Genomic DNA, 27,374 nt, shown 5'->3' with positions numbered 1-27,374 from the left:
TGATCAAGCACTTGAAATGCTTATAAGATAATCACTGTCTGAATGCGTCTGCACAGCCTTGCCGCCGAGTAGCTGAAATTATTTTTGCCATGCCTTTCTAAATAGATTGAATATCAAAGGTTATATATATAGTATTCATAGTGGTTTAAAACACGTGAAGTTAACTAAGTCCTTGTTTATTAAATATTTTGAAAAATTTCCAATTCAGGCAACAATTTTAATTATTTTAAATCTAAGAGATGTTATGATAGAAGTCTTTAATAAATCACGTTATCAGCTTGAAGAATCATCATTTAATACACTTGTTACTATATATAGCAACAAATTTGCCTAGGATTTCAACTGATTATGAGTGTCACGTGACCGATTGTGTGTTTGCGGCCCGGGGCCGATAACTGATAATCATTATCGGCCCACTAAATTTACAAGTACGTGCACAAAGTGAAACAATGACGTCGCATACGTCATCAAATCAGCTTGAAAGTAGGATTGAAGCACGATTAGCTTGATTTTAGAATAAGACCATGAGTGTAATTTCTACAAACATAGCTTTATTGAAATTTAAAGAAATAAATTACTAAAGCTACAATTTCATTACAAGAAAGTTAATCGTGTTTGGATACAAATAAGGGAAGCAACTCTGTATAAGATACTGTACATAACAGTTGAAATCTATGCACAGAGATAGGAATGTCAAGGACAAAAAATATCACAGTAAATTAAAATTAAACTGCTTCTGTATTAATACACGTCATAGATTGGCTTAAAGGTGATGATTGGCCCTGAAATGAATGATGCCCACAATTAGTAGCCCTAGGGCCATTATTAATTTTGCAGGCCGATTCTCACCTTCCGGTCTTCCTCTGCCGTGTATTAATCTCTTAGTATGAAATGTATTGTTGTCTTTTTTTCCAATTCTCTTTGTGTTGATTTCTCTCGTTAATGGACAGTTATTTAGATTTGATATGACGAAAGAGTATTGCATGTTAAAATACCAATTTGTTGATCATCAATATTTTTAACAATTCTTTAAATAAATTTTATTAACATAGCTGTTCCCCTCCAACATTTGTATTTATGTGTGTATTTAGAATTTAACATAAAATCAAAAGGCACTCCAAATAACTAACCTTTCTCATCACACACAGTTATATTGGCACCATCAAGATAAAAAGAAACATTTTAGTTATTGTCATTTTCTCCAGGTATGACATGCCTAAAATGCTAATATGATATCATAAGATAAAATAAACATTAAACATAATTACTTTGCATATTCATAATTCTTCAAGTATCTTCCAGTTATGAAATCATATAGTTGGCACTCGTGGTAATACAAAAAGCTTTCATTCAAAAAACTGTTCAGTGGATTCAGTTTTGTCAAAACCAAAATAAAACTTCCGCTACATTAAAATTTCTAAAAGTTCAAGTAGTTTTTTAAATTTTACTTTTCTTCTTTTCTTAAACACATTGATAAGTCATGGCCAGTAAGGGCATCTGACATTAACAAAATGGCATTATAAACACCAAAAGGAATATCATTAACAATTTGTGCAGGATGAGAAAATTGAGTTAAAAAGAATGATTTTTTTTAAAAATTACAAAATATTGCCACTGTCTTTGGTTTGTTTCTTAAATCTTTCGGGTAGTTAATATTCTTTCTCTCAATCAAATTTGGTCCTTGACCTTAGTTCACGCAAACAACAAATTTCAATGGAAAATTTAATTATTATTGCTGTTTTAGCCCTATTTTATTTTTTATTTGGAATAATAGTTTTAACCATTGTTTTAGCTGCTGCAGGGCAGTCGCTTGGAATCAGAAGAAAATATATCCAGATTCTGTTGAAAGTTTTTGAGGTAAAAATATGACGTGAACAAAATTGCAGACGACGCTGCTGATATTTGTGAATTTTCTATTAATTAAATAGTTTCGAGCTTAGTCAAAACATCATGGGGTAATGCTTGTTTGTAAAGTTTACTTAAGTAACGGAGACAAAATGTTAAAAAGGCTTGAAGAAGAGTAGTTAGACCAATGAATTTCGAGTCATTTCGGCCTGAATACTTTTCGTCCCGAATACTTTTCGTCCCTAATTAACTGACATTTCGGCTTGGCATATCGGCTCTTTACCAAATCGGCCCCATTTTGAATTATTTCCAAACAAAGGAAACATATTTTATTATACCATAATTATAATTGCAAATCAACAAATGAAAAGTATAATTGAAAAAAGTTTTTATTCAGTAAGTCGATTAAAATTAGAAAGACAATCTTTGAACAAAAGAAAGCTAAACAGAATACTCAAAGCTTTTGTCTCCTTACCACGTTTTTAAGTGCTTACTTGTTTTGTCCAACGTGATATAGAAATTTGAATGTTGATTTCATTTTAAGTATTAAAAAAACTTAATGATCAGTTCAATTAACATAATATAACTTATAACTAAACAGAGAGAAAAAACAAGATATTTTTTAACTTTTATTATCCTGGTTGTACTATCTACCGGGAAAACATATGTAAATGGTGCATTACTATTAATGATAATAAAGTTCTATTCAATATTTATTCAAAATTTATCAGTTATCACACAGTAAAAGGGTAACAATTTGATTAGCATTTGCACACACATTCAAAATATCATGTTGGGTCCAGATCGTTAGCAATACTACTGGGGCCGTATTCATAAAGCTCCTAAGGGAAAAAATTCCTTTAGATTCTAAGATTTCCCTTAAAAAACGTAAGATTTCCCTTACTTTTTAAGAATTTCCCTAACTTTTTAAGAATTTCCTTAGTTGCTATTCATAAAACTCCTTAGGACAAAAATTCCTCAATTTTGGCCGATTTTTCCCTTAAATATTAAGGTAGCCCATATGCTCCATTAACTTTTAAGGGAAAAAGTTAAGGGATAAAAATGAAGAAAAAAAATGGCCGATTAGCAGACGATTTGTTCATTCCCTTTCTCAAATAACAAATCCAGCTACTATCCATTTTGGAATCGACGGAGATTTAATCATAATAATATCCGATGAAAATAATTCGTTCGTATATTAGCCAAACAATGCAGCTAACCGGAAATTTCCGTTCCAGTGGAGGCAATTTTCTGAATATTTTAACATTTTAAATGAATGCTTTATTGTATGAAGAAAGTATTTTACGAATGCAGAACTGACTTTTTATTGTCTTAAAAAAGAAACAGTATGTTTCCTGGATAGCCCAATCCTTGCATGATGTTGGGAACGTGGATAAATCGGAGAGCTATAAGTATAATAGTGTTCGGACTGATATTTCGGATACGGTTTGACATCTACAAAAGTCAACATTATAATGCAATGCAATCAATTTATAATAAGAGAATATGGAAGAAAATTGAAGATTTATATTCAATACACTCTTGATGAGGTTTCAAAAATGTTAAAAAAAAACCTCCATTTTACAAATATACACTCGAGAAAAAGATGTACAAATCATTCACCTGCCGACCTGGATTCAGGACTTAATTTGCTAAAAACTTTTGGTAAGTAGATGTACGTTGATATGTATTTCTTTAGCTTACACTCAGATAAAAGGAACTTTAAGCATAATATTATAAAAATTTTAATTTAAAAGTAGAAATGTGTCATGCAACTAGAGACTAGGGTTAAATTTCCAATTCTAACAAGACCCGCATTTTTCCTATTGAAACATAGAAGAACAGAAAGTGTTTGTTATTATGCATGTGACGTAATCATTATACACGTGACGTAACCACTAAAAATCCGACGCGCTGAAAATAAGTACGGAAAAAAATCAGGCGCAAATTTGCTTAACTATCAAGTACGGCAACATTTATTTGTTGATGTTGTGTTAGAATTGAAATAATATATCCAAATCAGTGATTTTATCGCTTGATAACATCACTGTTTGTCGTTCGGATGCGCATCATTATATCACTCGGGCTAAGCCCTCGTGATATAATTCCTCGCATCCGAACTCCAAACAGTGATGTTATTGAGCGATAGAATCACTGTTTGGGATATATTATTTCTTAAACAACTGTTTTATATAGAGCTTTATTGTCTGAAGGGTAGGAAGACACTTCACCCCCAGACGGCAGACACTTCACCCGTCAAGACACTTCACCCCTCATCCAATTTTTTTTATTTATTTAAATTATTTTTAATATTATTGATTAATAACTTTTTAATTAAAGGACTAAATAATATTGTATGTAAAATAAATGATATTGTATGAAAGATAAAAATATACTGGTTTCCTAGCAGTTTCCGTCCCCTAGCAGTTTTCTGGTCGTTTATCATTTTCGTCCAGTAGTCTATTTTTACCAGTAAAGGCATCCACATTACTTCATCAATCAGAGAGACATTTGATTTCTATGCTAAACAGTACAATGATTTATTTGTTTTGAAGTTTTTCCTTTTATTTAAAGTTACATTTGTAAGAAAACTTGCGACTTTCAAAAATAAGCAACACCTGGGGAATTCTAGTTTGAATATCCATGCGCAATAACTTAACCCCATTTTAGGTAAATCAATACTTCGGAAAATATTTTTGCAGACGACACGGAAAAGGTTGGGAAGTTCTGTTTGTCTGATAAAACCATCTTAACCTTTTAACCCATGAGCATATTGCGAAAAATGGCCGTTTTCATTGAAAAGCCTCCTGTAACAAGTTCAAACTGCCTATGAAACTATGAAAAATGCTTCAATACTGATGAAACTTGGCACAAATGTTGACTACACCATAGCCTCTGTAACAGCATGCTCAATCGTAAATTTCCTGTTACCATGGCAAGGGGGGGACGTCTCAAATTGCCAAAAATCACTATTTTGCATTGTTTTTTTCCATCAAAACTGATTTCAAAGTGCTGCAACTTCTCAATGAATAGAGATAGAGTAAAAGGCTTTTCAGCGTCGGTTACTAGTTACCCTAAGATCGACCCGAGGCCATTTTAAGCTGGTCACATGTCCAAAATTTTCTTGGCGATGAGGGGGACTCTGCCCTCCTTCAAACCCCCCAAACAGAAGGGGACATATCCCCCTTCTGGCAACCCCCTGATGTAACATTTGGATGGGGGACCGCGCCGAAAAAGTGGTCACTTTTTTTAACAACATTTCTCAAACGAAAACCAGTGTTTGGGGCCTAAATAGAGCATTTTTTCAATGTTTGAGGCCTTAAAAATGGAGGGGGGGGGCGAAAAGCCGTCGAAACACGCTTATATTAATGAAAAAAGTTATATGAGGGAAAAGGTTAACATTGCTTTATGGTATATATACATTTAAGGAAAATCAATGATCCCTGGGGTGGAGCCAATTTTAACCCAAGGGCCCTTGTTTGAACAAAAATGGTAGACACCTATTAGAAGATGTTGATGCTAAATATCTTAGCTCTAGCTCTAAAGGTTTTTTAAAAGAAGATTTTTTAAGTTTTTGCTATAAACATAAAGGGAAAAAGAACGACCCCTGGGGTGGGCCCAATTTTGACCCCAGGGCTTTTATTTGAACAAACTTTGTAGACACCCACTAGAAGATGTTTCATGCTTAATAGCCAAGCTCTAGCTATTTGGGTTTTTTAAAAGTAGATTTTTTAAGTTTTTACTATATACAAATAAGGAAAATCAATGACACCCCCCCCCCCCCCCGGGCGGGGCCAATTTTGACCCCAGGGCATTTATTTGAACAAACTTGGTAGACACTGACTAGATGATGTTTCATGCCAAATATTTAAGCTCTAGCTCTTACGGTTTTCTAAAAGAAGATATTTTAAGTTTTTTCTTTTTGTTGCCATGGTTACCAGAGTTCTGCTTGGAATTTAATTCTTTGAATAATTTTTAAAGTTGACTACCAAAGGAACATTTCTGTGAAGTTTGGAATGAAAAATTGGCTTAGTGGTCTATGAGGAGATGTCATTTAAAAAAGTTTTACGGACGGATGACGGACGACGAAAAGCGATCACAAAAGCACACCATGTCACAACTTGTGACAGGTGAGCTAAAAATTGTCCATTAACTGTGAATATGAGCCTTTTTTGTTGGGCAAAAGCAAACAATATATCCATTTTATTATATACGTCTTATAAATGAAAATATTGAGAAATATTGATGAAATAAATGCGTTTTTTTCATTTTCCGTATTTTCACTGTAAAAATTTTTTTTTTTCACTGCAGTGAAACATATTTCGTTCCGTATTTCACTGGTGTCTTGCCGGACTTACTTTTCTTAAAATTGTGCTGCCAGTACACAAATTTTAAGGGAAAGTCCTTCATTTTTATCGCAAAAAAAAGAGTAAAATGTAAATATAATATTAATAAACAGAAAATTTCAAGTTTTTTCTATAAATACATGATTTATTTCATCTTGTGGCATGAAAATTACCATATTTCACTCGTGGCTACCCCACTGATGAAATATTTATGTAATTGACCAAAGACATAGAGGATATTCAAGTTTTTTCTATAGATACATGATTTATTTTCATCGAGTGGTATGAAAATAAATTTTTTTATTTTCATACCACTCGATGAAAAATAAATCATGTATCTATAGAAAAAACTTGAATATCCTCTATGTCTTTGGTCAATTACATGATTAGAATAATAATAAAAATATGTTATGACATATATATCTTAACGTCTTGGTTAAAACAAATAAAGATACTCAATCACTATTGAATACATTTAACATTTTCTACAGAAAATAATTGTTAAACACAAAAGAAAAAAAATGGGGACTGAAGTGTCTCAATCAAATTTCTTAAAATGAGGGGTGAACTGTCCGAGGGCTGAAGTGTCTGCAAAAAAGGGTCTAGGGTGAAGTTGTCGGGGGTGAAGCATCTGTAAATTGTATGAGTAAAATACTTGTCAAAAATCTTTAAATATTTTTAATCAAGACAGAAAATGTACAGTGTAAGTGTATCCAAATTCTTCTGTTCTATTTAAATTTAAGTGAATGATTAAATGTAGAATTTATCACAGCTATTCATGGTGTAAATGTTACATGTATAAAAGTAGCCCCTTTTTAATATAAAAATCTTTCATGGGCTACCAGTACAGAACTACGGCCTGTCATTTAATATCGCTATATCATCCAAATACAATATCGATACACACTTCAAATATCAATAAAAGCTAAAATTTATTTTACCGGTATATACCTCTCCTATTTTGCCTAATAAGAGAAGTCACTTTTTTTCAAGTTTTCTTGGCTAACTTTGTCTTATAATGAACTTTAAACTATTTTTCAAATGTCAGTGACAAAAATAACAGAAAAAACTTTCTGTTAGTTTGTAGTATTGTAGTGTCTAATACAAGCATGCAATAACACCATGATTCCAATTCATAATGCATATTTTAATGTTTTCATTTATCTACTTTCAAAGTCGATATTTGTCTCTTGATATATCAATACAAAATTTTCCATCAATGACAGCCCTAAGTTCAGACAGAAATATTTAGCTAGAGGGGAACTGATTAGGATAGGAAAGAGACTTGGTTGATTTTGAGCCACCTAGATATTTACACTAATACCTATATATATTCTAACATTTATAAGTGATAATTGTGTTCTGTTTCTTATTCTGAAATATTTGCCTTTGGTTGATCATTGTCAGGTGGTATGTACTTGCAAATGATAATTTTAAATAAAACTACTTTTGTTTTTATTTAGATTCAGCACAAAACAAGTCATTTGCATTTTATGTCACAACTTCAGTCTTGTTTCAGTTTCTGTTTTTAAGCTTCTTTGTTTAAATTAATATTAATTAAGTATTAAAATACATTTTGTTTTTTTTCTCCAGCATACTCAAGATATTGAAGATTGGTTTGGAAACCCTACAGAAGGAATAAACAACAAAACAGAATTTTTATTGGCCAGTGACTAAGTAAATGAAATGTCATACTCATTATAAATGTGAAATCAATGACTTTTGTTGACAATTTGAAAAAAAAATTACAATATACTAACATATGGTATTGATATCCTTGCAATATTGAAAAAGTGTGATTGCAATTACTGACAAAAGTGATCTATTGAAGATCTTGAAAAGTGTAAAAACTACAATGTAGGTGACAACAATAACTAAGTAATAATCTTTGGAAGTGTGATTACTTATTACATCAGTGATAATCTTGGAAGACTCTTTATGATGTTTTTATGACTTATTGTACATGAACTCATTCTTCATGAAATAAACTTTCATCCTGAATTCAATATTTTTTGTAAAATAAAGTTATAAACTCTCACACTGATTTATATTGTTATCCACCATTAAAGATAAAAGGTTTCTTTGTGATATTGCCAAGGATATTTCAAGTTCAATTAAATATTGCTACTGGTTCCTGAGATGGGGACGGTCTGTTACATCACAAAAAAATCAATTATTTGACCTTGAAAGTCAAGGTCATTTATGACTTAAGATCAATGTAAGTTTCATCATCTTGAAGGTCTACAATGTATCCACAAGGACAATTCATTCATGAATGATTAAGCTTTAGCCACTTTGGTACATTTTTGTGATATTTTCTAAGTTAAAAAAGACAAATTCAGAGTTAGAAACTTGACACGATGCATTGTAATTTTAATAATTTCTTTTGCAAAGTTTAATCTTCCATGAAAAGGTTATTCAGTCTAATTATGAGACAATTCATTAATACAAAATTGTAGTCAGTTACAGAAAAAAGAGAGCAAAATTCAGTTATTTGACCTTAAAGCTCAAGGTCATTTGTGACTCAAGGGGTCGTTTTTTAGCTCGAGCTATCCTACTCGCCCCGGGCGTCGGCGTTGGCGTCACACCTTGGTTAAGTTTTTCGTACCACCCCACTTTATTTCAGAAGTATTACAAGTATGGCTTTGAAACTTACCATACTTGTTCACCATCATAACCTCCATCTACAGACAAGAGTACATAACTCTGTCAAGGTTTTTGACAGAATTAAGGCCCTTTTTTGACTTAGAAAGTGTATTGAGCTTGGTTAAGTTTTTTGTACCACCTCACTTTATTTCAAAACCATTGGAGGTATTGCTTTGAAACTGACCATACTTGTTTACCATCACGACCTTCATCAACAGACAAGAGGACATAACTCTGTCAAGGTTTTTGACAGAATTATGCCCCTTTTTGACTTAGAAAATACATTGAATATGGGTAAAATCCACTTATTGCCTTAACCCTTTGAGATATTGCTTTGAAACTTTTAATGCTATTTCACATCATTACCCCCATCTGTACGCAAGAGAAGGTAACTCTGTCAAGGATTTGTTTTAAAAATTAAGGCCTTTTATCGACTTAGAATCTTGGTTAAGTTTTTAGTACCAGTCCACTTTTTGACTGAACTGTTTGAGATATTAATTTGAAAGTTGGAATACTTGTTTACAATCATGATTCCCAAACATGTCCAGGAGAAGGTAATTCTGTCAAAGATTTTATTTGAATTATGGCCCTTAACTGTCAATGTTTTGTATTATAGGCAAGCACTAAAAAACTTAAAAAATCTAAAAAAATTCATTCCTATCCACTTGTTCACTTTACCATAAATTATGTCATAATAAAATAATTCTTCACTAAATATCTTAATGCTCATGGCCATTGTTCACTTTAAAAATACAGAGATTCTTGTATTGCCTTTTACTGCAAAAACTTTTTTTATTGGCAAGCAATAAAAAAGTCGAGCGCGCTGTCTTACGGACAGCTCTTGTTTTATGTGGAATATTCCTAAGCTAATAACAAGGGCCATCTGACAGTGATAACATGTGTCGCCTCATGATTGCCAGTCACATGTTGCAGCTACCAAGAGACCCAAAAATCATTAACTGGGCAAAACACTTTTTTATTCAAGGGCAATAACTCAGCTGAAAATCATTCAAGTGAAAAGTTTGTGTATTATCAATTTATGCACAAGTACTTGACCTACCAATCAATCCTGTAAAGTTTCATTGAAATTGCAGTAATTGTATAAGAGGAGTAGTCCTGACAAACTTTATTAACATCCTTTTCATTCAAGGGCCATAACATGGCCAAAAATCATTCAAGCGGGAAACTCGAGTAATTTGTGCTTGTGTAAGTACTTGACCTATCAATCAATCCTGAAAGTTTCTTGGAAATTGCATTAGTGGTATAATAGGAGTAGTCCCAGGGCTTGAGCTAGGTCAAATTTTTAGGGAGAAGTGACTTCTCCCTCCAGCTGATTTAGGGGAGAAGTGAGGAGACTTTAGGGAGAAGTTGGGAGACATATAAGGCGTCATCGTCTGGAGAATTATAAGCTTAGAAACTTTACAAACCAGAAAAGAAATTAGAAACACTTCTCAAATACTGTCCGGACAAACTTTAAAAAAAATATATAATTTAAGGGCCATAAATCCAACAAAATTTATTGAACCATAAAAGCTTGATGATATGCACACAAGACTTGGTACTGATCATTCCTGTAAATTTAGAAAGAAATTGCACCAGTAGTTTTTTGAGAAGTAGTCCGGCATGGGTAAAATGAACAAAAATTCCAGTCTGCTATGCAAGAATTTTCCAGTCAGTATACTATAGGTATCCGGTGTAAGATCCTTATAAGAGTCTATGTACTTGGCTTACTTGCGTACTTAATTTACTACTTTTTGTCAATTTGTTCTTAGTGAAAGGAATCTGGCATACTTGAATGACAGCTATTAAAAAATTATTAAAAATATATTGTGTGAACACAGCTGAAGTCATTACTTTTGACATAAATTAAACATAAGGATTGCTAATACAATGATTTTTCCCCCCTACATTTTACAGCCAAAAAGGCTGTTTCCCCTAGCCCCAAAATAAGTATATTTTCCCTAAAAGTGTTAATAATATTTTCCCCTTAAATGCCCTGTGCACTTTTTTACCAAAAAACCATGACTTAACACAGCATCTCACTTATATCTGACAGCTGTCCCTATAGATAGCCTGGCTGACTTATATCAATAACCTCTCCCTATAAATAGCCTCTGCTATGTACCATGCATGTTAAATTGAATTGAAAAGTGAAAATTTTATCAAATGTGAATTTGATGTCACTAGATTTCCCTGTTTTCTGGTAAATCACACTATATTTTCCCCTTCAGAAAGCCACAGGTTGTTTTTAAAATTGGAAAAAAAAATCACTGGTGATACATTGACAGATTTGTTTTCATGGCTTCAAAGATATTTGTTATTGAATCAAATAAGAAAGTTATAGCACAGGAATCTGATTATAATAACCATATGCAAGCCACAATTATTCTTTTTAGTGGTTATTTTTGCTCAGTTCCCTTACTGACTACTAAAATGACAGGTTTAGACAGTATCATGTGTAAAGGCTGGTATGCACAGTAATTCAGGTGCTCTCAATATAAAATGAAAGCTAAAAAAATTATAGATTACTGTAAAGTAGTATCTACTTTAGCCCAAAACTACAAATGAAGCTTTGAGAAAAAATCTGCAATGTAATATTCAGTTCAATTTACACATGAAAACTACAAATTTTATGTGTCCATAAGCCATGTCATAGTGCCAATGGCATATTTATATACTTAAATACATATTATATGTATTTAAGATATTTTATAAAGATTGTGTTCTATCAATGAGACAAAACTGTTTGTTGTAATTATACTGTTTAATTTATCATAGTACATTACTACAGTTATGTTGCTTGCAAACAAATAAATAAAATTGTTTTGATCCTTCAGATTCATGCTGGTTAATAATGCATGTAATGTAAGGATACACCACATAGTAATAATGATTTGCCATAGTTTGAATAAAAATATTCGACAAGAATTTTTTTCACAATCATTTACAAACTGTTGATGAAATCCTTTTATTTTTTCCATTGTAAATTTCATTACTGATTAGTTGATTATGTAGAGGAAAAAATATAATTAAAAAAGCCTTTCTTGAATAAAAACACATGAAAACAACCACTTTTTTACCAAAATTACATAACAACATAGTGAATATGTTAACATGTCAAAACAACTTTAATGAACCTTTATTTTAATATATATTATTTTCTTGTAAATATACTCTTACAATGAAGTTACTCTTTGATAAATTCAAAATAATTGAAAGGCCTTACATTATGAGTTCAAACATTGTCATTGTTCTTGTCAATTATTTTTTAAAATGTTCATGTCCTTTTTCCTTCAGTTAATTTAACTAAGACCAGTCATACTGAAAACAATTGTTCTTTATCATTTATTTTATTCCCTGGTGTCACAGATCTTCATTTAATCAAATACCAAATGAAAGAACATCAATTACTTAAATTTGCAATAGAGAATAACATACTATTGTATTTTTGATATCAATTTTATCAGACATAGCTGATATGAGCTTGTTTATGTCATATATAATAAATTAAAAAGCAGACATAACAGCAACAAAATAGAGAAAATAAGAATCCCTAAAGAAAGCCCAACATGGCACAATTGAAAAATGTTGCATGCTTGGTTTGATTGTGCCTGTTCATGGACGGTACTGTCAAGTGCAAACCACTGTCCACGCCCCCTTGGCTTAAGCAGAATTCAACATTTAACATGAACTGGTACAACTTTGAATTTTGAAACATCCGCAGATGTGTTCATATGGCCGTCATCATGGAACCTTCAATGTGACACGTAAGTGCCATTCCATGAAAAGCGGCATATGATCCCCAAGTAAAAAAATGCGTGTGCCCTAAACGAGAAAACTATGGGAGGAACTAAATAAAATGGGGATCAGAGGTTATGAGTCTATGATTTTAAGGAATTTCTTTTTTGTTTGAGTTTTTATTCTCTAGGGCACTAAACCATGCAATAAATGATAGTAACCTATGTCTTAAATGTTTAAATAAAATAAGCTAACATACTGAAGTCCATATCAGTATCTATTAGTATTATAATTGCATGAATGATAAAAACATTAATTAATGATATTGTATTTGTTAAAACACTATTTACTTATTTTTCTATATACGGTATGTATATTTAACTTTTTGATCTTGTAACTATGAACTATGCAAATAAAAATAAGTAAATTATTGTAAACAAAATTTAAGAAACAAGATAATATTAAACATGGAGGGCTACATGTACATGTATGATGTATATACCTTGGACTTGATAGTGTTTAAAATTAATAAAATTTGGCAATTGTCCAATAACCCCCTTGCAACACGGCTTTTTAATTTGTTACAAAGATGGGTTTTTTTTTTTTTCAGAAAAAATATCAACTTCCAACAATTTACCAAAAAAGGCAAAAATGTGCACGAAGTAACCAGGGGACGAATAATTTGAGTTATTGACTCGAAATTCAGAAAATAGTCAAATGTATCGTCAAGAAATCAATTAGGAGTGAAACAATGGTTCTTGTATAAAACATGCTTTATTACGTATGTTTAATCATATCGGCCTAATTTATCAGTAAAATAGTAAACACTTACCCTACTTTCACTTTGTAATTTCGGAAAATTTTCGAAGCGAGTTAGGTAAACAAGAACGACATGCGAATGAAACTGATATTGTTTAAAAACGTCAGTCTCAAACCATGTCACTAGTGTTAAACCCACAATCGTTTTCCTCTGCCTTCGTCCTATATGATGATTGTCCGAATAATTCCATGAAATACAACAAATATCCATGAAAGGTCTGAAACGTTGCGCATTTCCTGCTCTAGGTCAGCCATCTTGTTTTTGTTACTATTTTTAGCAGAGTCAGTGCTCTCCAGTCGGTAATAACAAATAGAAAAACTGCTATTAAACGAAATTTTCGCCTTAGGATAAAATTTAAGTTAAGGAATTTCTTGCCTAAGGAATTCACTTAAGGGATTTTTGACCTCTAAGTTAAGGGAAAATTTTACCTTAGGGAGTTTTCTTGAACATAAGGAAATGTTTCCCTTAAAACTTAAGATCCTTTATGAATACGGCCCCTGGTTTTTATATGTAATACACATTTATGTGAATAGGGCAATTAAAACTTTGAATTTTTGTAAAAAAATGCTACATTTTGTATGAAATTAATGTGAAAAACACTTGCATACAAAAGAAATTTTTATGTAAGTATTGTTTGTAATATCTGGACATTCCCGTTACAAAGTACCTCCCGGTATAAAGTACCTTGAGGATATAAATGGTTGGGGTGTCATGTGAAAAAGGACCAAATTGCCATTGGGGTTTATTTTTGCAATGGGGCTGTGTTAGTATTGGTCTATAATGCCTGGCTTGCTACCAATGCTCAGTGCAAAATTGTTAAAAAATGTGATAGAAACATATAGGCATTGATAACATACAAATGAAAGTAAATGCTTCTGTACTTTAGTACTTTATGCTCTTATTCCTGGAAATTTTTCTGAATAAAACACACATGACATTTAACATTTTTAGTAGAAAATTGTCCGGAGAAATATGTCTGGATACTGGCAAATAATTCTAGCTTTACATGCGTATTGTTTTAATTTTTAAGTTTGGGAGGCGTAGGATAAATAGCTATGCTGCATCAGAAAGAGACAAACAAAAACATTTACACAAGGAAGAAGAAGGCTCTGGTGATGAGGGATTGCCAGAAGCAGATAGCCTCTCTGATACTTCACAAGAGTCAGAGAACCATGGTATGTAAATTGGTAATGTAACAATTCACCAAAATAACAATTTGCCACATAACCATTCAGTACATAGTAATAATGATTGATGTTACTTTAACCCATTACTTCATATACAGGCTGTGCTTTACATGATTTCCCTGTTACCGCCATTCAACGCTGTTGAATTAAAACGCAAACTTTCATTGAATTATTCATTTAGATATTACTGGAAGACCGATATTGTAAACATTAGATATTGCCGAGGTCATTTCCATATGGGGTTACTACCACTAGTTTCCTTCTTTTTCGCAAAAAACTGTTACTTCTGTACATGTCAGAGCAGAGGTACAGTGTAAATGACCATAGAAAGAATTTCATGATCAGACATGAGGAAAGTGACCTGCTCCATTTAGGAATCGAATCCAGGTCGCCCGATTTACAGCCCAGCGCTTTGCCTATTGAGCTAAAGGGACAGTGTGCATGTACATGTAAACACATAATTGAATTATGTTAGTTTTGAGCCAATAATTAAGCAGGAACTTTTTTGTCAGTTTTTACAGGTAATGATCAAGTGATATACCGTGACATCTCAATATCAGCATTAGAGGGAATCAAAATCCCATCAAAGCGTCCCGATTATGACCTGACATTTAAAAAGGACTTCCATGTATCTGATATCATGTACTTTGTGAAATGTGGAGTTGAGGTATGATATCTTCTCTTATAAATATGTTACATTCTCTTATTAAAAGTTTTTTCCTTCCTGTACAGAGTAATTCAGCAAGGAGGATTTTATTATGTTTGAAATAGACTGGGTAATTTCTTTAAGTAAACTACATTTTGTAAATTAATATTTACCATGAATGAATGTAAAAGAAATAACTTGTAGCTGTGTAGCCAATAACATGTTGCAGGGTCATGTTTCAGGCACCCTGATTCAATTATTTTTTATTTGATTCATTTCTGATTACCATTTTGTACAGAGTAATTCTGCAAGGAGGATTTTATGTTTGAAAGAGACTGGGTAATTTCTTTAAGTAAACTACATTTTGTAAATTAATATTTACCATGAATGAATGTAAAAGAAATAACCAGTAGCTGTTGCAGGGTCATGTTTCAGGCACCCTGATTCAATTATTTTTTATTTGATTCATTTCTGATTACAGTACTATTTTGTATTTATAACCTTTTACCTGATATAGACGTGCTTTTTGCCCCCTCCCCCCTTTTTTGAGGCCTCAAACAGTGAAAAAAATGTCCTATTTAGGCCTCAAACACTGTTTTTCATTTGAGAATGTTGTTAAAAGGGGGATGTGCCCCCTTCTGTTTGGGGGGTTTGGAAGGGCGCGGAGTCCTCCTCATCGCCAAGAAAATTTTGGAAGTGTGACAGGCTAAAAATGGCCTCAGGTCGATCTAAGGGTAACTAGTAACCGACGCTGAAAAACCTTTTTACTCTATCTCAATTCATTGAGAAGTTGCAGCACTTCGAAATCAGTTTTGATGGGAAAAAAAACAATGCAAAATAGTGATTTTTCACAATTTTGAGACATCCCCCGTTGCCATGGTAACAGGAAATTTACAATTGAGCATGCTGTTAAGAGGCTATGGTCTTAACATTTGTGCCAAGTTTCATCAGTATTGAAACATTTTTCATAGTTTCATAGCAGTTTGAACTTGTAACAGGAAGCTTTTCAATGAAAACGGCCATTTTTCACAATATGCTCATGGGGTAAAAGGTTAAGTTGACAATTCTGCTTACTTGTTCTAAAAGTGAGTTGCCCTTTACATAGTTATTTTGCATTTCTTTAGTTGTATAACCATAATCTCAACATACTTGACTTTTCCTCTTTCTAGACTTGTCAGAGAGGAACTAAAACTTGCATTTTTTCTGTGTTTTTAGTTGTGAATCAAATAAAAAATGTTATAGTTGACATCAAATCAAATCTGTGTCCACAAAACTTGTTTTCTATGCACCACTTCTAATATATATTAAAGGCATACTTCTTCCTTATTTCAGGCTATAATTCAAGATGATGTCACACACAGATTTACAGCTGAAGGTATAAACATATATATAATTATCTTATACAATAAAGCAGATATCTTAATGCATAAAAATATGTTCCATCAAGAGAAAAGTCTTGAAAATGATAAAGTTAAAGTCCTACCATATGATATACATGTATTAAATACATTGATTATAAGTTTTTCTGATGAAAAATTTGTTCTTTCAAAGGATGAAAGACATATATCCTGATCATTTTAAGCTGGACTAGTATTTGAAGAATAGGGGGAGCTCTAATGCTCACATTAATTAACGTCTCACTTTTAGTAATTGTGTGCAAGTTGGTATCTCCAAAAACTACTGAAAGGTAATTAAAAAACACTTGTTCACTGTGATTATCTAGCATGATGGACGCAGGTCACATAACACTGTATTACCTTTTTACAGAGAAATTCACCTTTTTCTTACTGTTCAGCACTGAGAATAGTCTTATGTACGTTGTTTTTTTCTCCATATTCTTGAAAAGTTACATTACATTTTTTTTTGAGCCCTTAAACAGTGAAAAAATGCCCTATTAATGCCCCTGACACTGTTTTTTGTTTGAGAAATGTTGATGAAAAAAGTGACCACTTTTTCGGCGGTGCCCACCCATCAAAAAGGTACATCAGGGAGTTGCCAGAAGGGGGGATTTGCCCCCTTCTGTTTGGGGGGTTTGAAGGGGGGCGACATGTGACAGGCTAAAAATGGCCTCAGGTCGATCGTAAGGTAACATGTAACCAACGCTGAAAAGCCTTTTACTCTATCTCAATCCATTGAGAAGTTGCAGCACTGAATTCAGTTTTGATGGAAAAAAAACATGCAAAAATAGTGATTTTTGGCAATTTTGAGAAGTCCCCCGTTGCCAATGTAACAGGAAATTTAAGACTGAGCATGCTGTTACACAGGGTATGTTCCAGTCAACATTTGTGCCAAGTTTCATCAGTATTGAAGCATTTTTAGCTCACCTGTCAGGGTGAGCTTTTGTGATCGCTTTTCGTCCGGCGTCCGTCCGGCGTCCGTAAACTTTTACTTTAAATGACATCTCCTCATAAACCACTAAGCCAATTTCATCCAAACTTCACAGGAATGTTCCTTTGGTGGTCACCTTTGAAAATTGTTCAAAGAATTTAATTTCATGCAGAACTCTGGTTGCCATGGCAACCAAAAGAAAAAACTTTAAATATCTTCTTCTAAAAAACCCCAAGAGCTAGAGCTTAGATATTTGGTATGAAACATCTTCTAGTCATTGATTTTCCCTATATGCATATAGTAAAAACTTTAAAAATCTTCTTTTAAAGAACCCAAAGAGCTAGAGCTAAGATATTAAGCACGAAGCATCTTCTAGTGAGTGTCTACCAAGTTTGTTCAAATAAAAGCTCTGGGGTCAAAATTGGCCCCGCCCCAGGGGGTCATTGATTTTCCCTATATGCATAAAGTAAAAACTTAAAAAAAATTTCTTTTAAAGAACCCAAAGAGCTAGAGCTAAGATATTTAGCATGAAACATCTTCTAATGGGTGTCTACCAAGTTTGTTCAAATAAAAGCCCTGGGGTCAAAATTGACCCCGCCCCGGGGGACATTGATTTTCCTTATATGTGTATAGCAAAAACTTAAAAATCTTCTTTAAAGAGCCCGAATAGCTAGAGTTTAGATATAAAGCATGAAACATTATCTAGTAAGTGTCTACAAAGATTAAATAAATAATTAAATAAAAGCCCTTGGGTCAAAACTGCCCCTGCCCCAGGTGTGTCATTGTTTTTAACTATATGTGAAAAGAAAAAACTTGACCAGCTAGACCTTAGATGTTTAGCATGAAACATCTTCTAATGGGTGTCTACCAAGTTTGTTCAAATAAAAGCCCTGGGGTTTAAACTGGCCCCGCTTCGGGGGCCTATATACAGGTGAGCGACTTCAGGGCCATCATGGCCCTCTTGTTTATAGTTTCATAGCAGTTTGAACTTATTACAGGAGGCTTTTAAATGAAAACGGCCATTTTTCACAATATGCTGATGAAGGAAAGGTTTAAGTGGCTATTTTACATGTACATATTTCTTGAGTAGTTACATTATATATACATTGCCTGACTACTTGGGGTAGCATTTCAGACTACATGTAATTGTGCCCTCTTGTGTCTGAAATAATGTACACGCCAATATAGCTGAAAAAATGTCCATATTACCTTTATGAAGATATTGAATTTTACTATAAATGGTGCCGGCATATAACATATTATCATTCTCTGATTCTATTTCAGACCTGAAAAGCTGGAATTTCCTCACTAGAACAGATAAAGGTTACCAATTTATAAGGTATGATAAAATTGATATAATCTCATCTGATACTACAGTACAAGTTATTTATATGTTGAAATATATCTTTTGATAATTTACACTTTGCAAACATGTTGAAATATTTCTTGTCAGTCTAGTCATAAAATAAGTGGAACAATGTGCTGGGTACTTAATTGTGACCAATATTCAACTCAACAACTAAAATGAAAACAGGTGTCATGCAAAATACTTTTTGCTGTTTATTAGGACCGAAAATACAATATTGTTTGTTTCCCTCGAAGAACCTACCTGCAAAAACAAACAAAAAAAACCAAAAATGCCAAAACCAATGAACTTCAACTATTTTATCTCTTAAAAGCGGCTTTAAGAACATTTGATTCAGTGTAAGATATGTTATTTCAGTCATTTGGGGGAAAAAATTGTTTTTGAGTTTTTTATTTCAGTATGAGGCTTACAATATTGTGGTGGATAGGCTGTTTAGTACGTTATGGAATTCTCTTACCATTTAGGTATGCTCATACATTGTATATTTATTATGTTAAAGGAGCTCCACTGAGATCCAAAAGCCTTAAAATATAAAAAATATGATACTCTAACACTTAAATAAAGCAACTGGGGTACTTAAGACATGAAAGTCTAATTCTGATGAATTGCATTGCTTGATTTAATTGTGTTAAAAATCATCGTTTTGTATGATTCTTAGTTTGATTTTAGTTAAAAGCATTTAAATGTGTTTTAAGTTTTGGGTTATTTTGCACAATTGAAATGATAATCCTTGAAAAGAAAAAACGGTGAGCAAATGATCTGAAATTTTGCATATGAATTATTGGTCCATCCTCATCAAATGGTACTTAATCCTTAAAAAATATTTCCAGTCCCTACTTTTTCGACAAACCTGAGTGGAGTCCCTTAAATGTATGTAATATTATGAATATCAGGGTACACTCTGTCTCAGAAAACTTTTCTCAGACATTTTTAATTTCTTTCATAATGATGCTTAATATTCATTGAATTCTATAAATGGTGCATTTGTGTGTGTTTAGTTTATTTACCCTCCTTACTGGAAAATAACATATGGACAAGCATATACTTCATTTATAACTTTCTGTAATTTACACGGGTCTTGAATTATTGATGCTTTAAGTTATAACTGTACCTATATTTTCGTGTGTTCCATAATTCCTGTCTCAAGAGTGTTACTAAGTTGCTATGGACAATTAGTGGGACGGCAATTAGAAAGGATAGCTCCCATGCAAAGTTAAAGTTAATAAAATTAAGATAAACAGCAGTTAAAATTTACTTGTTGATATAAGTAACCGTCTCTCATAACAGGTCAAGTTTGTAAAATTTTGTGTAAAAATTTTCATTTTAAAGTTTGTCAGGAACATATTTCCTTGTTATTTACAACTGTAAAAAGGAAGCTGATTTATTATTGAAGACTCAGTTGGAGTGCAAATGTTGTGTTACAAGTTTGTAACTAAAGAAAAAATATAGAAAATTTAGAAATTTCAACAATTGCTTAATAAGGATAATTTTTATATATGTTTCCTGATTGACAGAAATATGCTTTGTTTACAAAATAAGGTCAGTCTCATTTTGGAAAAAAAAATTGCATTCCCATGTATTATAGCTAATAATTCTGATTTAGATGTATATTTAGAGGAAATCATGTGTTTATATTTGACCACATTAAAAGTTTGGTTTCTATTAATTTTAGAGAAAAGAATATAATATTATCCTGATTTGATATACATGTATAATATTTGTTTTCATTATTTATATCAATGACTTACCTTTGCATTTATCACATTCTACATCAGACATGTTTGCTGATGACACTACAATTACCTCATTTGGACACAGTATCAATTCAATTTGTACAAAACTTCAGTCTGACCTTTATTCCATACAACAGTGGTGCAACAGAAATTCAATGATTCCAAATGCTAAGAAAACTAATTTAAAACTAGTTTATTTCACCTTCAAATAATATCTACAATACTATCAGTAATTCTAGTGATTTCCAGATCACTCTTCAAGATGAAAGCTTAAAATTTTCAGAAACAGAAAAACTTTTAGGTGTCTATGTTGATCATACACTGAACTGGAAAACACAAGTCAAAATGACATTGAATGAATGCAATTCATTACTGTACCTTCCTTGAGAATAAAACAATTTCTAAATGTTCATGTAAGGAAAATTTTCTTTAATGCATACGTTCTTCCACATTTAGACTATTGTTGCACTATTTGGGGAAATTGCAGTAAGGAACTCTTAAATGACCTGTATAAATTTCAAAAACGGGCAGCACAAATAATATTGGACAAAGATTTTGATGCACCCACTGATGATTTATTTTCTGAATTAAACTGGATGAAATTTTCTGAAAGAGTAAATTATAAAAAATCTATTTTAGTGTACAAGTCCCTTAACAAACTTCTCCATGATTATATGCAAAATCTTTTTACTTACACAGAAAATACACAATTAAGATCATATCAACAAAAACAACTTCAAATCCCAAAACCTAGACTTGAGTTCTGCAGAAAATCTTTATCATATTGAGGGTCAAAACTTTGGAATTCTCTTCCCTTAGATATCAGAAATTCCACAAATTTACAGTTGTTCAAAAATAATTATCTGAAATGGTGGTTCTCTGGTGGTAATAAAACACATCAAGTTGTATTATGTATATCTGAATTGCAATGTTTATATTCTTAAATAATGTTTTTTCCCTAGATTTTCATTAACTACATTGTATTTGTAATTTTGTTGTTGTTTATCATACCTTTTGTTTGTAAATGTTTATATTATGTACATTGTATATTTGATAGAGGCTCATAGGGAAGACTGGGCATGCCCTACTATGTTGCCTCTTTAAATAAAGTCTTTATTATTATTATTATTATTGTTTACAGGTTTACCTTGTGTACTGCGGGATTATTGTGGTTAATATCTTCTACATTTTTAATTGGTTATATTCCAGATGGAAAGTAAGTGTAACTTTACTTATGTGAATAAACTAAGTAGAAAAGAAAAAAATTGTTAAAAATAAATTGAATATTTCAAGAACAAGTTGTTGTCGTACAACTTTTATTTCATTACCATGAAAAGCTACAGGAAATGTTCATGCTTTAATAACGAAGTTCTACCAAGGACTTTTGTGTCAGTACTAAATTAGTTAGCATTAAATACTTTATAAAATACTATATATATTTTGCCACCATCGTGTGATATTTTGGAGTATTTGGAGAGCATCTTTTTGTAAATAATGTAATTTTTCTTTTCAGGCAAAAACGATTTTTAAACAGAATTTCAAGTTTAATGGCTCATAGAATACTATGTCGTGCCATGTCTGCTGTTGTAACGTTTAATTAGTAAGTATGTCTGAGCAATGTTATGCATGAAACTATTACTGAGAAGGTATTTTTTATTATTTTGATAATAATATTTAGAAATTTAGTAGTGCAGTAGTAATTTAAGAAAATCCAATGTGGATGAAAGAATTTATACTCTTGCCATGGTTATAAGTGTAGAGTTTTAGCTAGACAAGAGTCTGTTGCTGAATGGGTAAGGTTGAAGATTCCAGATTACTTCCCCATCACAACTGTAAATGTCGGTTTGTTTCATGTGACAAAGCTATACAGTTAACTTATGGAAGGTCTATGGTGCTACTCAGGTTGCCCAAATTTGTCTGGAATAAAATTCAAGGTTTTCATGTTTTATGAACTATTTCTGTGTATAAAAATGATTTATACTCTAATGTAGGTGTATAGAAATGGGCATATACTACAGTAATTGTTATCATGATTTCAGTTTAGAGCACCGTCCACGAAGTGGTATATGTGTAGCTAATCACACATCACCTCTTGATGTTGTCATACTCAGTAGTGATAACTGCTATGCGATGGTAAGTAGAATGCTTGTGGATTTTTTCTAATTGGGACAGATCCTGATTGCTTTGTCTGACACATAAATTCAAACACTTTTTTATGCACCCCCAAAAATCTGGAAGCATATAGTTACCACTTCTTCCTTTGGTAGATAGATATCTTGGATGGTTCTCTCACTTTGTGTGTTGTTTCTGGTCAAGATTAAGGTCACCAATTTATAAAAAGATTTTCACACTTATTAATACAGCTTTAATTGACTGCTATGTTTGGTGCTCCTCTAACTTTGGGTAGAGTTATGGGTCACTTGGTTTAGTTTATCAGTGCTAAAAAAATAAGGTTGACAAATGTGTATATTCAAGAGAATCCAACGCCTTTAGTGATATGTATAGTCTTAAAGGATTTAGTTATTTATGATTTTAAAGTAGCAGATACTGTATATGGAAATTTAAGACAAAAAAAAACCTATTTCAATATTTATCATCTTCATTCCTTTGATTTTATTATCAGTCTTCTAGGTGTCAACTGTTTCTTCCACAATAACTTACTTTAAAGATCTTTTGTCTTAAGGACTTAGCAATAATTATAAGTACCAGAAGTGTTGATAATAAATGAATAAACATTGGATTGTAAGTGAGATGGTCCTTTGGGAAGCATAGACTACTCTAGCAGTCAGTAAGCTTGCTCTATAGGAAAATGAGTGTATATTTGTAATACTGTGTATAATAGGTTGGCCAGTCACATTCACGGTTTCTAGGCATCATGCAGAGATGTATATTTGTAATACTGTGTATTATAGGTTGGCCAGTGACATTCAGGGTTTCTAGGCATCATGCAGAGATGTATATTTGTAATACTGTGTATTATAGGTTGGCCAGTCACATTCAGGGTTTCTAGGCATCATGCAGAGAGCTTTATCTCGAGCAACATCACATATCTGGTTCGAGAGATCAGAAATTAAAGACCGTTTAGTCGTCTCTAAAAGGTATTACATGTATTGTTATTTGTTGGCATTCATTAGTGAACTGGGATAAATCTGCTAAAAATTTCAATAACAATCAAAACAATTAATCCTCAAAAAAAAAATTTATCTCAGAATAATGATGATTTAATTAGATGATTTAATTTTATTGATTTATCTTTCAAATAATTTTTCTGTAAATTTTGATCTATGTGCTGGGCTTATAAGGTTTTAGCAGTTCCATTTTTAAGCTGGAGTCAAATGTGAACCTGTTATTGTGAACTATCTTAAACCTTTGAAATATTTTCATTTTCGTATAAACCTGAGCAAAAATGTTCATTGTTAAATTTATAACAATTCAGAATGCAAGAGCATGTTGAGGATCAACACAAGCTACCAATTTTAATTTTTCCCGAGGGTAAGTCATGTTTTTAATTCATTTTTTGCAGCATAAAAGAAACTAGAAGCAAATTTTTGGTGTTTTATTAAATTTTCTTCAAGTAAAGTGCAGAAGCCCATAAAAAGAAAGCAGTTTCCTCAATTCTAAAAGACTTAGGTGTGACATCTCTCTGAATTTACATCATGTTTTATTTACTAATTCACTTGAATTCACACATGCATGTTGTACTGTACAAAACATTTTATTGACTGAATTAGTTTAGAAAAGATTGTAGAAAATCAGAGGAACCTCACTAAACAATCAGTAACAGCCAAGTTGAGGGCTTGCTATTTAAGATTTATGCTGTATAGTCTAAGAGAATCCATTATTATGAAAGATATTTAATAAAAAGCTGATCTAAATTGGTGATTCGTCCCCTTAATAAATGTAAATAAACACTTAACCTGCTAAATGTAATGTATTGATGTATTTACCCAGCTTTGAATTTAGAATATTACATTTAAAGTTTAAGGGATTTCAGGTATAGGGTTGAACATTGATCTTCACTGATCTAATTTGATGCAGTACAAAAGTTAAGTACAGTACTGTATCTTATAAATTGCAAAAATTCAACTGCTGATAACCTCTTTCCTATTGCTGCCAGTATAGTCTATAGAGCCAGGTGTCATATCTTAACAGTTTGCTCAGATTTCGTATTTCTGGCTGCTTAGCTTAAGCTTTGCTGGACAACCCTTGGCTTGTTAGAATTGTAATTTTACTTAAAATCTTCTGATATTTTTTCTGTAACTGTGAATTTTAAATATATTTTGGACCTAACAATTGTCCTTGTGTAAGTCAAAACATTGCGTTATGATATTTGCTCACAATTTTAGGGACATGTATAAATAACACATCAGTTATGATGTTTAAAAAGGGAGGATTTGAAGTGTCTCCTGTGGTTTATCCAGTAGCTGTTAAAGTAAGTTTATATTGTCTAACACTATACACAATCTCATTTAATACCACTTTAAGAAAATTCTTAGTTTATCAAAAAGTAAAAGAAAAATTGAAGATCACTAGGTAAATTTTGCAGAAATAAAAAACAAATGGAAAGTCAAGCAAGTTCCACAATGATTAGTAGAACAGTAACAGTTAACCCCCTTGATCTTAATTAATTTCTATCCAGATTTAAACATGCTGGGTATGAAAGTATCTGTTGTATAGATTATATTAAACTCTTCAATATTAGGAGGCTATCTTAATGTCGAAAAGTTTTAGTAAAGGTCTTGGTTTTACATGGAAGCTAGCTTGTGCGTGAAAGAAAATGCCTTCAGGGGCACATGAGGTCTTCCTTCACCAGTAATGCTGGAAAGTTACCTAATGACGTTTACAGTGTTGGTTTGGAAGAGGGATAAAAATCTCTTTGTTCAACAACTCTACAGCTGTAGCTTCCTGGTTGTCTAAGCCTTCTCTGTCAGATAATTTGAACAATAATAATAATAATGCTATGAAATGTTAATACTATTGTTTTTATTACAGTATGATAGTAGATTTGGAGATGCATTTTGGAACAGTAGTAAAGATAGTATGATATTTCACATATTTCGCATCATGACCAGCTGGGCTTTAGTAGTTGATGTCTGGTACCTGCCTCCTATGAAAAGATTGGTAATGCATATTAACACAGTCACTACATTAATGGAAGCTTAATTAGTATTTTGCCACATCTATACAGTCTGACCTGTTTATTTCTTGCACAATTTTGATTTTTGATATTAAAATCCATCAAACTTTGTTCGGGCTGTTCCTATTACAAAGCAAAACTAAACTGATCAGATCATTACATGCTAACTATTTGAGTGAAGATCTATCCATCAATATAGTCATGCCAGCCTGAACTCCTGTGTAGTCAGACTAGTTTATATTTTATGACTGTTCCTAATTTCAAAGCAAGAGTAGTAGACACAAGTCAGTGTAAGAGTGATTTTCTTGTTAGTGAAGACTAGGTCTTACTCATGTAAAGAAGCACATTCCTATTCCTGTAAAGGTGTATGCTAGGGTTGCAAATAGACATACTACATGCAGAATGAAAACGGTCTTATAGAATTTATTTTAACTTTGCATAATAACAGAAACATTTTAAGTTTAAAGAAATAAATATCCCCAACCTTGTTTTCAAGTTATTAGCCCTTGTTTTGAAAATTTTGCTTAATTGCCCATCATGATGATTCTATTGCAGTTTAGTGTTAAACCCTCATTGGGGGCATCCATGGCCGAGTGGTTAAGGTAGTTGACTTCAAACCACTTGCCCCTTACCGCTGTGGGTTGGAATCCTGACAGGGACTTTGGATTTTTTCATGTGAGGAAGCTGTCCAGTTAGCTAACGGAACGTCTGTGGTTCTACTTAGGTGCCCAATCAAACAAAACAAACAGACCCTCATTGAAATTTAAGACTTGGCTTGAATGTTTTACAAGAGCATCAAAGTGATTTTGAATGCTTTAAATTTTTAGTTTTTACATCATTGAAAAAAAAATATGTTTATCAAGAATTCATTTTATTGGTCTGAAACTGTCGAAGACTTACTGTCTTGTAACTTCATACTTACAGGATAAAAGCATGTGACCTTAAGGTTTGGCATTCATTGTTAGCCTGAATAAATTTGAACAATTAAGTCTATTTCTGCTTAAAACATTCTAAAAAGCTGGAAGCTAAGAACAGTTTTTGTTTTGTTGGACCCGATTCTTTTGTTGTTGATTTTGGTGGAAACTGGTAAAATATGGCAGATTGTCTATGATGACTAATTTTAAGCCCAAACCTTGTGCAGATATTGTGTAGCAAATTAAGGTTTTACTAGCGATAAACTCCAGATGTATTTCCATACTTATATAAAATACTACTGTAAACTTGTTGTCACCATGTAGGATGGTGAAGATTCAGTGAGTTTTGCCAGTCGAGTGAAAGCTGAAATAGCAATACAAGGGGGTCTCGTTGACCTGGAATGGTGAGTTTTCACTTTGTTTCATTAACATTGTAATTATTTGTATAAGAATCTGCTATGTTGCTGTGAGATTATATCCATATATACAGTACTATTACATAAATTCAAGTCTGCATTTTATAATTTGTTTACACTATCTACATGTTGGCAGAAATAAATTACAAAGAAAAATATCAACCATATTGGGTCTAGTCAGGGCTTCATTTGTGGAAGTTTGGGAGTCATTTACTCAAGATTTTGATTTGTGCTTTACCAATATAATGTGAC

The 27,374-nt window shown here is 32.3% G+C and overlaps 1 protein-coding gene and 1 long non-coding RNA gene across 2 annotated transcripts; both read left to right on the top strand.

Annotated features, from left to right (window-relative positions):
• Positions 1-1,657: 1,657 nt before the first annotated feature.
• On the top strand, positions 1,658-27,110 carry LOC132714558 (glycerol-3-phosphate acyltransferase 3-like; the record flags this gene model as incomplete). The annotated part of the gene is given in 14 exon segments (XM_060697448.1): positions 1,658-1,857; positions 14,426-14,570; positions 15,095-15,249; positions 16,561-16,603; positions 18,841-18,895; positions 19,321-19,386; positions 21,797-21,871; positions 22,169-22,255; positions 22,695-22,788; positions 23,638-23,753; positions 24,092-24,147; positions 25,002-25,087; positions 25,648-25,776; positions 27,031-27,110. Coding segments are annotated over 14 exon segments (1,331 nt in total), but the record flags the coding sequence as incomplete, so codon positions are not given.
• On the top strand, positions 3,068-8,229 carry LOC132714562 (uncharacterized). The gene is made up of 2 exons (XR_009623575.1): positions 3,068-3,510; positions 7,785-8,229. It is a non-coding gene; the product is annotated as an uncharacterized LOC132714562 (long non-coding RNA).
• Positions 27,111-27,374: the final 264 nt, after the last annotated feature.

The sequence above is a fragment of the Ruditapes philippinarum genome, unplaced genomic scaffold, assembly GCF_026571515.1.
Source record: "Ruditapes philippinarum isolate M1 unplaced genomic scaffold, ASM2657151v2 ctg18_1_1_1_1, whole genome shotgun sequence".
Lineage (NCBI taxonomy): Eukaryota > Metazoa > Mollusca > Bivalvia > Venerida > Veneridae > Ruditapes > Ruditapes philippinarum.
This window is presented reverse-complemented; position numbering and strand designations above follow the sequence as displayed.